This window comes from Triticum urartu, chromosome 3A, assembly GCF_056163025.1.
Source record: "Triticum urartu cultivar PI428250 chromosome 3A, HENAU_Tu73, whole genome shotgun sequence".
Lineage (NCBI taxonomy): Eukaryota > Viridiplantae > Streptophyta > Magnoliopsida > Poales > Poaceae > Triticum > Triticum urartu.
The window spans coordinates 410,947,031-410,959,759 of record NC_141875.1 but is presented as its reverse complement, the minus strand read 5'-3'; the positions used below and the strand labels follow the sequence as shown (position 1 = coordinate 410,959,759).

Genomic DNA, 12,729 nt, shown 5'->3' with positions numbered 1-12,729 from the left:
AGATGGCCGTGTAACAAAGTAGAGGAAATGCAAGATACACTTAATCAATAAAACCTTGCCAAATTAGAACAGGCACCTTGATGGGTGAACAGGACAGGCCATCTGCCTTTGACTCCTCGAGGTTAGAATAGTCATTAGGATCATATTCTGAACAAGAATCTACATGTGGGGAGCGTATGAGTCTCACTGCATCCAGAATGGCACTCAATGCCTTGGTGCCAATTTTGTAAGTCATTGTAGTGTTCCACAATATTCTTCTGATGCGCGGATTCTGATATTCGCTGTAATTACGTATAATATATGAGAACCATGAAAACATAAATAGTACTAAGATTATCTTTGTAATGCAGAGGATATTCTAATATAGGGGCGCCCCTGTAAACCCTTGTGTGCTATCACTGGATTCTGATGAGAGAGCTCATGTGTGCTGTAATATGGTGTGTGCATTAATATAATCTGGCACAAGTACATAAAAAAATAGGCTCCAGAAGTAAGGATAGTTGGTAGATGATAGGTTCATAATATACTATATAGAGAGTTTATTGCCAAACAATGATAACAAGAGCACACAACAACTAGGCAGATCGTAGTGTACATAAAAGGGGTACACCATAACCACGATATATAAATCGGGAAAGTGGAACTGGCTGGAAAATACGGTGTTGTATTGCCGCTACTAATTGAAAGCCTATCGATCTCGTACAGGCCAGCTCTATCAGCTGTTGACTGCAGATGTCCCTGCTCCCCTTCCTGACAAGGAACATACTGTACGTACTAAATATAGAATAACAAAAGAGGAACATGTTAAAGAATAGAAGAGGAAGCATATTATTTAGGTTCAGCCTCATTGCATAGAATGTTGGTTGCCCACTCATGATGAATCACAATGCCCAAAGAAATGCAATTCCATGCTGTCTCTCTATATATGGCCACATGCATTTGGGAAATCAAGTGGGAGCATTACCTGGCCAATTAAATGTGTGTCTGTTAACTAATATCATTATCATATCACAATTCATATTTGAAGAAGTAAGCTTTGGACTTATGATTGGTGTGTTGTTTAGCTTCAAGAGTGGACTGCTGCTAGTGTGGCACAAAGCAGCTACACAGATCATAGTGTAGATATAACGGGAAAACCGTAAGCATCAGGAGTAAAATCAACAAAGTGGAACTTGCTGGAATATATGTGCTAGTATTTCCGGTATGGCTAGAAAGGCTTTGAATACCAGCTCTCTTCAACTGAAGGTGCGGTACCGTTAATATCAGTGTAACTCTCAAAGGCGACACAGCCCCCCGCATTTCCTTGCTCATCTTATAGGATTCAAGTGGGCAGGCCACTACAAATCCTATTCCTATGTTTCAAAATCTTACGAATCAAAGAGGACCGAAGAGTTCAAAGTGTCCATCACAACCGACCGTATAGACCTCTACAGTGCCAATGTCCCTGCTCATATTCACTACAAGGAACATACTATAATACTATCATACTCCCTCCGTTCCAAAATATAAGTCTTTGTAGAGATTTTCACTATGGATCACATACAGATGTATACATTTACATTTTAGAGTGTAGATTCACTCATTTTGCTCCATATGTAGTCCATGGTGGAATCTATACAAAGACTTGTATCCAGGAACGGAGAGAGTACTTATTAAAGAAGAACGGAAGAGGAACATGCTAAAGAAGAGCAAGCAAATTTTGGATAATAAAATGTTCATTGTGCAGTGCCCACACATGATGAACCAGACCGCATTAAGGATGCAACTCCCTGCTATCTCTCTATATGTGGTGCACGTGCTTTTCGAAAGTAAAGTAGGAACATTAGCTGACCAATTAAATGTTATCTGTTTTAGTAACATTAGCATCATATCAGATTCGTATTTGAGCAACAAGTTTGGAATTATGAGTGGCATGTTGTTTAGCTTGATGGATTCAGGAGCAGTGCTAAGCAGGTACGATGATGGTACTAAATATAAATGCATGTCTACATGCAAGTCGCGTGACTTTGTCATTTGGGTTAGTCGACCATTTTAGGCGGTTGGATGAAGATCACATCTCCTAACCCTTCTTCTTCCTCGTCTCTGACTCTTCCCATACAAAACACCGCATGGGCTGCTGGCCGAACCACCGACCCGACCCCCCGCCCTCCCCTGAACCGCTCCCACCGCATGTGTTCCTCCGCCACCCCACCCCCACCCCCGCCCCCACCCGCGTCGAGTTTTCTTCGTTTGCCAAGGCCCCACCACCGCTCCCACAACCACTGTCCTCGCCCGAGCCCCTTCCTTTGCACCGGCGAACTCCGGCGAGCTCTCAAAAATCGACTGACCCAATTTTAAAATTTAGTCTGCTGTCATTTAACTAGTGTGGAATATAAAAGGGGAAAACCATAAGCATTGTGAGTATAGTGTTGAGCGTGCCATGGCGGATCTGAAGGTGCAAACCAGACAAAGGCAACTTCGCAACCAATGTTTGCTTTCAACTAACAAGTAAGTGATGGACAATAAATCAGAGTAAAGCAATGTCGATCTATTTCCTTGCCGTGATAAATAAGTTGAGTGGATACGAAAGAGTACCGCCTCTGGTGCGACGCCGTGTATGCATCTGCTGAGAATTTGACGATGCTGCGGTAGCGATGGCTGTCAGTGGCGTGGAAGCAGATCTAGGAGGGTAGACGGTGGCGGCGGGGCGTGGTGGACGAGACGGTCGTAGGAGCGACGTCGACAAGGTGGACGACAGCGGGGATGAAGCGAGAGGACGAGATGCAAGGATCCCAGTCCGAAGCCATGGATGAGAGAGGTCGATCTCTTGTAGTGGACGACGATGTCAGGGTATCAGCTCCGACATGGTGGAGGAGGACGGCGGTGGATGGGGTGGCGGACAGAGGAGGCTGGGGTGGAGAGCGTGTTTTGGCGCCCACGGAGTATGAATGGGGAAATGGAGGGAGAGAGGAAGGGGGAACCATGTCTTCAGGGTGCGCTTGTCTCAAATGCGAGGAAATTTACAAACTTAGCCCCCGTTTAAAATTTCCTACATCATAGCAATATTAGTCGGTTGGGTATAGGATGGTAATCTCTCATACACTGAATATTTGCTGACGAGAGTTTGTTTTTGGCGCCCATCATGCATGAATCGGGGAGGGAGTCGATTTTGGCCGAGGAGACACTGTGTTTTGGCGCCCACCGTGTATGAATCTGGGTGAGAGGCGGTTATGTCACGTTTGAGTGAAATTACAAACCTACCCCTATCAAAACCTATAGAAATCGAGCCGATAGGCTTTGCGTGTCAGGGATAGGCAGTAATTTCCATCTCGCAGATTTTGGTTTCGGGCGGTTACTATGACTTTCCCCGCTTCGTTCAAATTTTTGCAGAGCAAGAGTGCATGTTTATCGTGCCAACTCAATTCGAATCCAGCTTGTATTCTATTTTTGTTCGGGCGGGATCCATTTTCGATTGGAATAAAATTCTATATATATCATTTTTAATATATACTTTCAAAAGCACAACAAAGAATTCTGCTCCTTTATATGTATAATATGATTTACAAATACAATGATCTCAAAATCATAAGGTTGAATTCAAAAAAAATTAAACCAAATTATGTTCTACTAAAATGTATGGATTAGTAATATCTACATATTAAATAACATAGATGCGCGTGAATTCATATGAGTATGCATGTTTCATAGATCAATTTTGGTTCAAGTATGAATTACATGTATCATCATCTCGAATTCAAATATTTGAATCCCTTTTATATTGACTCCTTTCACGCCCATCTCTCTCGCATGCTCGCAAACATGGTCTCTCGACGTCTCCCTTGAGAAGTGTCACACTCTCCCTATCATTATACATTAGACGGTTTTCATTATATCTCATGTATCTACCATTCTCTGGTATCACTAGGTACCTAAGCTTTCTTTTTCACCGCCACACAGTGGCGTAGCCAGCACAATGACACGTCCAGTGCCAACTTCAGTACTACACTATGAAACAATACCGAACAGTGAAATTTTAGCTACAGTCAACAAAGAAAGTTACTGCCATGCCCCGGGCCAAGGCCCCTGTTGCCCGGGGCCTGGCTACGTCACTGCCGCCACACACACAGTCTCACTCATCTTTCAGTTTGTCTTTCTCTCTATGGGGTTCTCTCACACACCCTATATGTCTCTAGATATGACTCATACCACTAAAATTACTCTCTCTTGCAGACACAACATTTGTTGCGGTCTCCTTTCCGTCTCCATCCTAGTTATAAAACTGACACTATTAATTTGTTTACCGATCAGACAAACTCCCCCCGCTCTCTCTCTCTCTCACACACACAACTCATGCTTCCACTCTCCTTCCCGACTACCGTCTCTCTCTCACACACACAAAACTCTCGCTTTCGCACCCCGACTCGTATTTCTCTCTCAATCATTGACCGACTAGCCTCCAGATAGGTTTATACACCCCCGCATTCGTGCTTCCACTATCGCGTACATGTCTCTCTCGTGCTCCTTGTATCTATGTAGATTTTTCGTCCCTTCTTGAGACACGACCTCTCGATCGTGCACACACACACACACACACTACCGCCTCATTTTAAGACGATACCTCTCGCACACACACTCTTTGTGTCTTGGTCACACATGCACTCTGTCCTCCTCCTCTCTCCCTCTCTCTCACACACCAACACACACACATGGGCTTTTTGCAACAACTAGCAAGATGCCCTTGCGTTGCACGGAACATCAAGATGCATTTGTATGAGTAGTTTATCTTGTGGGAGAAAAGGATGAATGAGGGAAGGGCTTATTTGCAAATGTGGAGAGGGGTGTGGGTATCATTTTGCAAAATTGCCATAGTTTCCTTCCTATCTGTCAGATATAAATTGGACGGCCTATATTGCAGGATGGCAGGCACACCATCATCACCAACTCTGTTTTTTTATATCTACTCTTATAAAAAGCATAGTCAGTGATTATGGTGTGCCTACCATCCTGCAATATAGGCCGTCCGATCTATATCTAACGGATAGGAAGGAAATTATGGCAATTTACCCGCACTCCTCTCCACATTTGCAGATAAGGCCTTCCCTCGTTCCTCCTTTTCTCCCACAAGATCTTGATGTTTCGTGCAACGCATGGGCATCTTGCTAGTAAGAATAGAAATTAGAGATATACCACTTCTCGAATCTTGAAACCAATAACATTCCTCCCTTAACTCATCAAAACCGCCAAAGGAATATATTTTGAGTGAAACATAACATATGTTTAGTGATACACATATTTCAAAACTAGACTCTTTTTTCTATCAAATCGGTGAATATGTATTAATCTACTTTGATCATGTGGCAACACATTGACACATTGCTAGTAGTTATTACTACTGTATAATTTTTTGGACATCAGACAAACGATGGAGTACATATACAAAGAGAAGAGGCACACGCACGCAGTCAGTCTCTTGTTGTCTTGCACACATGAGAGTTACGTAAAGGCACCGTTAGTAAATAAACCCTAAAACCCTAGGTGCACGATTGCTGCATGCGCGGGTACCGGGTACATGGTGGAGCGCACCTTTGTAGAATAGTCAGCTCGTGTGATAATTTGATCCGTAGGAGTTGATGGTCGGGACCACAGATGAATGACTTGGAGGCAGTGGCTTGCCAGTTGCCACAGATCGAGTAGCCACGTTTAAAATATCATTTTTAGCGGGGTAAGAGTTCTGATTTTCAATGGCGCGTTATAAGTACTTAAGTAGTTTTTAGAATGATTGGTATGGAGCGAAAATGGAATTCATAACTACTACCTCCTTGGCGTATGGTTGTATGGGTTTATGTTGCGAGATGTTGAATCTGGTAGTTCTAGGGAAAATACTATGGTTTAGATGTTGGTTTTCAGTAATGAAAATCGGAAGGGGGAAACCCTTCTTTGATAAAAAAAAACTACTACCTCGTCCTGGTTTACTAGTTCCCTTCGTATTTTGGGTCAAAGTTTGTCCACGAATTTTACTTGTAACTAGCAAGATGCCCATGCGTTGCACGAAACATCAAGATGCATTTATATGAGTAGTTTATCTTGTGAGAGAAAAGGATGGATGAGGGAAGGCCTTATTTGCAAATGTGGAGAGGGGTGTGGGTATCTTTTTGCAAAATTGCCATAGTTTCCTTCCTATCCGTCAGATATAAATCGGACGACCTATATTGCAGGATGGCAGGCACACCATCAACACCAACTCTGTTTTTTTTATGAGTAGAGAAATGTGAATGGAAAACGATATTTTGTTATACCCAAACAAAAAAGGACTAGAGGGAGTGATTTCTCTGACACGGATGTGACCTCTCATAGCGCAGGCATTGAATCGGCACGCCGACCAAGAGGGCCCCACTCGCTGCAGACCTAGCTGAACATGCCTCCTCGCCGCATGCAACCGGCTTCAGACGCCCCTCCTGCCTCCATTAGATCCGCGCGTGTGCCGGCAACACGTCCTTCTGCGAGCCGGCCGGCATTTTAGAACACAAAAAATGATCAAAATATAATTAATTACGCATGGTCTTGACTTGTTGTGCTCGCACTGGTAGCAGGAACTAGAGGTTTTTCTTTATTTATACTCTCCTCACATTTTTTTGGCTTTGAAGTGAAATATGGTTGTGGAGATTATCTATGAATGTGCAGATATCTGTGAACATGAGTTTGATGTGGAAGTTGAACTTGGAATGTTGGGCTTGCGCGTGAACTATACCATGTCCAATGCTTCGTCTGTTATTGTTTGGAAAGTAATTGCTGTTATTATATGACCCTAAAAAATTATTTTGTGCCACATCAGTAGATGCACGGACATCACAACAGGCATGCTGACTAGATAAACATTTTAACCTAGCTATTATGAAGGAAAATTTGTATTGACAATAGTTTTAGATACCAGGAGACGCCTAGCCTGCTCTGCCTCTGCTAGCTTCTTTCTGGCTTCTTCCATCTATGCTTTGGCTTGGGTGAAGAGAGCATCTGATTGCTCTTTTTCGCTTCTTTAGGAACTCAGCTACATTCTCAAGGGATGCAGCACGCTTTCTTTCAGCCTTTACTAGAGCCACGAGGACACAAACAGTTGATGAATCCACCTGGCTTGTGTGTAATCCAGCATCATATGGGAATTTGCACCTTGTGTCTAATCCAACATCATTAGGGAACTGGCACCTTGTGTGTAATCCAGCCTCATTTTGGAAACATGATCTCGAGGTGGACCATACTTCCCTCACAGGAACTGCATCCTGACATGAAGTTACTTCTTTTTTAGATCAATACTGAGAGCAACCCATATCCATTTAGTAGAAGCCAGATAAACAGGACTCGAAGAAGTGAATTCAAAAGGAAAAATATAAAAATAGACTATAAGGTGAGAACACCCACTTCCTACATCAAGCTAAAAACGAAAGCACTAGGACGATTAATACTCTTCTTATTACACATCGAAGAACACAGGGCAAAAGAGAAACAGGAACTACAACATATACACATCGAAGAACACGAGGCTAAATGAAAGTAATTGAAAGGGTGTTACTTACCAAAGCTCGTTTTACAGGTTTGGTGCAGCTCCTCTTTAACTTGCCATGCTCCTTGAAGATGTCCCCAATATCCCGTGTTTGGTCTTCCTTGCTCCTCTGCATGTTTGCACTCATGGTTTTAAAATCTCAACATGGCAAGAAAAATATACTAGCAATACTCATGCATCTTGTGGGCAACATTAAAGCACTCATCGGCCATGTTAGAGCATCTCCAACAGAAGCGCAACGCGTGGCGCTTTAAAAATGCGTTTACAGTGCTGAGATCGAGAAGTAGAGATAGAGAGTAGAGACTAGAGAGTAGAGACATAGATAGTTCTCAGCATAGATATACCATAGATAAAAAAAGATAGTTCAACTACTCCTCGTCGTCCGACTCCTCCTCGGTGATGTCCTCCTCCGACATCTCAATGTAGGCGTGAAGATACCGGTTGTCGTCGGATTCCCAGGGTGGCGTTGCTCCTAGCCTCATGTTGAATTGAGTGTCCGCTTTTCGCGTACGCTTGTCCTCACGATAGGCAGCTCGCTCCGCCCTGCTTTGCGCGTAGAACTCGCGCTTGTTGATGATGTCCTGCGGGAAGCGTTGGCGCCGTAGCGCCATGGCTTCCTCGTCCATATCGGTGATGCCGAGATGGTGCTCCTGCCTCTGGTGGTCGCGACGATCCTCGTCGGTGATAATCCGCGGCAGAGGCGCGAGATCCTGCGCCCGCTCCTGCATCGGCACATTGGGGAAGTTCAATGTTCTATGAGGCCACCGGAGGCGCCACGCCACCGCATCGTACGTGCGGGCGGCCTCTTTGGCGGTGTCGAAATTGCCGAGGCCGGGGCGCATCCCGCGAAACGGGATCTCGGCAGAGAAGCCGCCGGAGGGGCGTGCGCGGACGCCGCGGTGTCCCCAAGTTTCCTAGCAACGCGGCGGCGAGGTGAGAAAGAGCAGTGGCGAGGCGAGAAAGAGCGGTGGCTAGGCGCATAGCGGGGAGAGAGCGGTGGTGAGGCACAGAGCGGGGAGAGAGCGGTGGCAAGGCACAAAGCGGTGGGAGGGCGTTGGATTTCATAAAGCGCGCCAGACGCCATGCGCCAAAACTAGCACGCGCCCGTCTGCTTTTTCCCGCGCGCGCGTGATACATCTCCAACATATCTATATTTTTTGATTGTTCCATGCTATTATATATTCTGTTTTGGATGTTTAATGGGCTTTATTATACACTTTGATATTATTTTTGTGACTAACCTATTAACCCAAGGCCCAGTGCAAATTGTTGTTTTTTTTGCCTATTTCAGTGTTTCACAGAAAAGGAATATCAAACGGAGTCCAAATGGAATGAAACCTTCCGGAACATGATTTTTGGAACAAATGTGATCTAGAGGACTTGGAGTGGACGTCAAGAAACAACCGAGGAGGCCACGAGGTAGGGGGCGCACCTACCCCCTGGGCGCGCCCTCCCCCCTCGTGGGCCCCTCGTGGCTCAACCGACCTACTTCTTCCTCCTATATATACTCATATACCCTGAAAACATCCAGGAGCACCACGAAACCCTATTTCCACCAACGCAACCTTCTGTACCCAAGAGATCCCATCTTGGGGCCTTTTCCGGAGCTCCATAGGAGGGGGCATCGATCACGGAGGGCCTCTACATCAACTCCATGGCCCCTCCGATGATGTGTGAGTAGTTTACTTCAGACCTTCGTGTCCATAGTTATTAGCTAGATGGCTTCTTCTCTCTCTTTGGATCTCAATACAAAGTTCTCCTCGATCTTCTTGGAGATCTATTTGATGTAACTCTTTTTGCGGTGTGTTTGTCGAGATCCGATGAATTGTGGGTTTATGATCAAGTCTATCTATGAACAATATTTGATTCTTCTCTGAAATCTTTTATGTATGATTGGTTATCTTTGCAAGTCTCTTCGAATTATCAGTTTGGTTTGGCCTACTAGATTGATCTTTCTTGCAATGGGAGAAGTGCTTAGCTTTGGGTTCAATCTTGCAGTGCTCGATCCCAGTGACAGAAAGGGAAACGACACATATTGTATTGTTGCCATCGAGGATAAAAAGATGGGGTTTATATCATATTGCTTGAGTTTATCCCTCTACATCATGTCATCTTACCTAATGTGTTACTCTGTTCTTATGAACTTAATACTCTAGATGCATGCTGGATAGCGGTCGATGTGTGGAGTAATAGTAGTAGATGCAGGCAGGAGTTGGTCTACTTGTCACGGACGTGATGCCTATATACATGATCATGCCTAGATATTCTCATAATTATTCGCTTTTCTATCAATTGCTCGACAGTAATTTGTTCACCCACCGTAATACTTACGCTATGTTGAGAGAAGCCACTAGTGAAACCTATGGCCCCGGGGTCTATTCTCCATTATATTAATCTTCCGTCAACAAGCTATTTCTATTACCTTTTATTTTGCATTCTTTACTTTTAATCTTTATCATAAAAATACCAAAAATATCATCTTATCATCTCTATCAGATCTCACTCTCGTAAGTGACCGTGAAGGGATTGACAACCCCTCTATTGCGTTGGTTGCGAGGTTCTTATTTGTTTGTGTAGGTACGAGGGACTTGCGTATGGCCTCCTACTGGATTGATACCTTGGTTCTCTAAAACTGAGGGAAATACTTACACTACTTTGCTGCATCACCCTTTCCTCCTCAAGGGAAAAGCAACGTAGTGCTCAAGAGGTAGCAAGAAGGATTTCTAGCGCCGTTGCTGGGGAGTCTATGCTCAAGTCAAGACATACCAAGTACCCATCACAAACTCTTATCCCTCGCATTACATTATTTGCCTTTTGCCTCTCGTTTTCCTATCCCCCACTTCACCCTTGCCGTTTTATTCGCCCTCTTTTCTGTTCGCCTCTTTCCCGTTTGCTTTGATGTCTCACTTGGCTCGTTGGCTCGTTTGGTTAGAATAGTTGTTTATTTATTGCTAAACAGAGAACCTAAGATCTATGGATCCTCATCCGCTTGCTAATCTTTTTAAGAGATCCAATTATGATGAACCAATTGCTAGTGAGTTTTGTGCACTAGATTATCTTTATGAAGTTTTTCTTGCAATTCGTGAATCTGAAAATTATGATGAAGTACTTTATGGAGTGATTCACGATGGATCTCTGAATAAAAAGCATGATTTCAATGATGATAGTATAATATAATATGCAAAACCCTAAGCTTGGGGATGCTAGTTTTGCTATGTCTACTAGTTGCAATGATCATGATTGGGGTGATTCTTCTTTTGATCTTGAAAATTTATTTAAGCCCCATGATGAATATGAAATTGATTATAATGTATGCAATAATATTGAAAGTGGGTTTGTGTAGCGCCCTAGATACAACTTTCCATATTTATAACTCCGACTCTTGCCATTTCCGGAGATGCGATATGATATTCCTTCGTGGTTGGGTTTTTGTATTTCGTTTTGCATTCTGTTCATGTCATGCATTTCATATCATGTCATCATGTGCATCGCATTTGCATTCGTGTTCGTCTCATGCATCCGAGCATTTTCCCCGTTGTCCGCTTCGCAATCCGACACTCCCACATGCACCGACGCACCCCTCTTGTCTCTTTTCATGAGCAGGTGTTAAACTTTCTCGGAATGGACCGAGATTTGCCAAGTGGCCTGGATACACCACCGGTAGACCGCCTGTCAAATTTTGTTCCATTTGGAGGCCGTTTGATGCTCCAACGGTTAACCGGGTAACCGCAAAAGCCTCTTGTGTGTTGCAGCCCAACACCCCTCCAAAGCAGCCCAATAACCCATCTAAACCATCTCCATGTCCTCCGTCGTCCGATCACGATCGTGTGGGTGAAAACCGCACCTCATTTGGACACTCCAAACTCCCTCTACCTATATAAAGGTCTTCCCAGTCCAAAATCTTAGTCCAACCCCTAGCTTCTTCGTCCTCCCGCCGCCGAACATGTCCGCGCCACCATCAGACATGTCCGCCACCGCCCTCCAGCCAACCACAACGCGCCATGTCGCCTCATGATCATGTCGCCTTGCTGTTGGTATGCTTGTTTTGTCATGCAATGCTTTGTGGTGAGTGATTTGAGCTCGCAAAGTTGCTATCATAATTCTGTTTATGCCATGCTCTGTTTTTCTGCTAAGTCTGAAACTGTTCATAAAACTTGCTATGTTTACATGGGTGCCATCATATCTTCTGTGCCTTTTTGGCTCATGTCCAGTAAGGGACTTTTGTTCTATGCATTTAGTAGAATCCTTCCATGCTTTTGTTTGCTATGATATGTTCCTGTAGCTGGTTGCTCTAGCTCTAAACATGGCTTCCTGATGCTGTTTATGCCATGTTAGTATTTTCACTAAGCCTGTGATGCTGATATCTTTTGCACTTTTGCCATGCTTGTTTGAACCTGTTCTTGTGTGATTTAGCCGTAGCTCAGTGTTCATGTTTTTTCAAGCATCTCTTGTACATCACTGACATATGCTTTGTTGTTATGTTGGAGTGCAGTATCTTAGTTTCTTGGTGCATTCTAAGTGGCATCGTGCAGTTAATTACAGTTTTGCACCATTCTTGTTTTGCTTGCGATTTGCAAACCGTGCATCCGTTTCCGGTGATCTTTATATCGATTTCAGCCGAAATCATCTCATCTTTCCAGTGGCATACTTGGTTTTCCAAGTTGATGCCTTGATCATTCTTTCCCTTCCGAAGCACGCATATGCACTGCATATCATGTCTTGCATATCATGCCATGTATTGCATCATGTTGCTTGTGCATTGTACCGTGTTTGATTGTTGTTCCTTTGCTTGTGTTCTTGCTTTTGGTAGAGCCTGGAGACGAGTACGTGACGAGGAACCTGTTAAGTACGCTTTCGAGGTTCAAGCTTTCGTCAACTCTGAGTACAATTGCAGGCAAGATGACCATACCCTCGAAATCACTTCTATCTTTGCTCGCTAGTTATTCGTTCTATCGCTATGTCACTACCTACCACTTGCTTTATCGTGCCTCCCATAGTTCCATGTCAAGCCTCTAACCCACCTTCCTAGCAAACCGTTGTTTGGCTATGTTACCGCTTTTCTTAGCCCTTCTTATATCGTTGTTAGTTGTAGGTGAAGATGAAGTTTGTTCCATGTTGGAACATGGATATGTTGGGATATCATTATTATATCTTATTTACTTTAATGCACCTATATACTTGCTAAAGGGTGGAAG

The 12,729-nt window shown here is 44.0% G+C and overlaps 1 protein-coding gene across 1 annotated transcript; it reads right to left on the bottom strand.

Annotated features, from left to right (window-relative positions):
• Positions 1 to 7,902: 7,902 nt before the first annotated feature.
• LOC147979888 (uncharacterized) lies at positions 7,903 to 8,376 on the bottom strand. Its single transcript, XM_087515380.1, has one exon. It carries the CDS (start codon positions 8,374 to 8,376, stop codon positions 7,903 to 7,905), a length of 474 nt encoding a protein of 157 aa, XP_087371506.1.
• Positions 8,377 to 12,729: the final 4,353 nt, after the last annotated feature.

What these genes read in the sequence shown, in the direction of transcription:
- LOC147979888 (XM_087515380.1), bottom strand. Translation starts at nt 8,376, where the DNA reads ATGCGCCCCGGCCTCGGCAATTTCGACACCGCCAAAGAGGCCGCCCGC.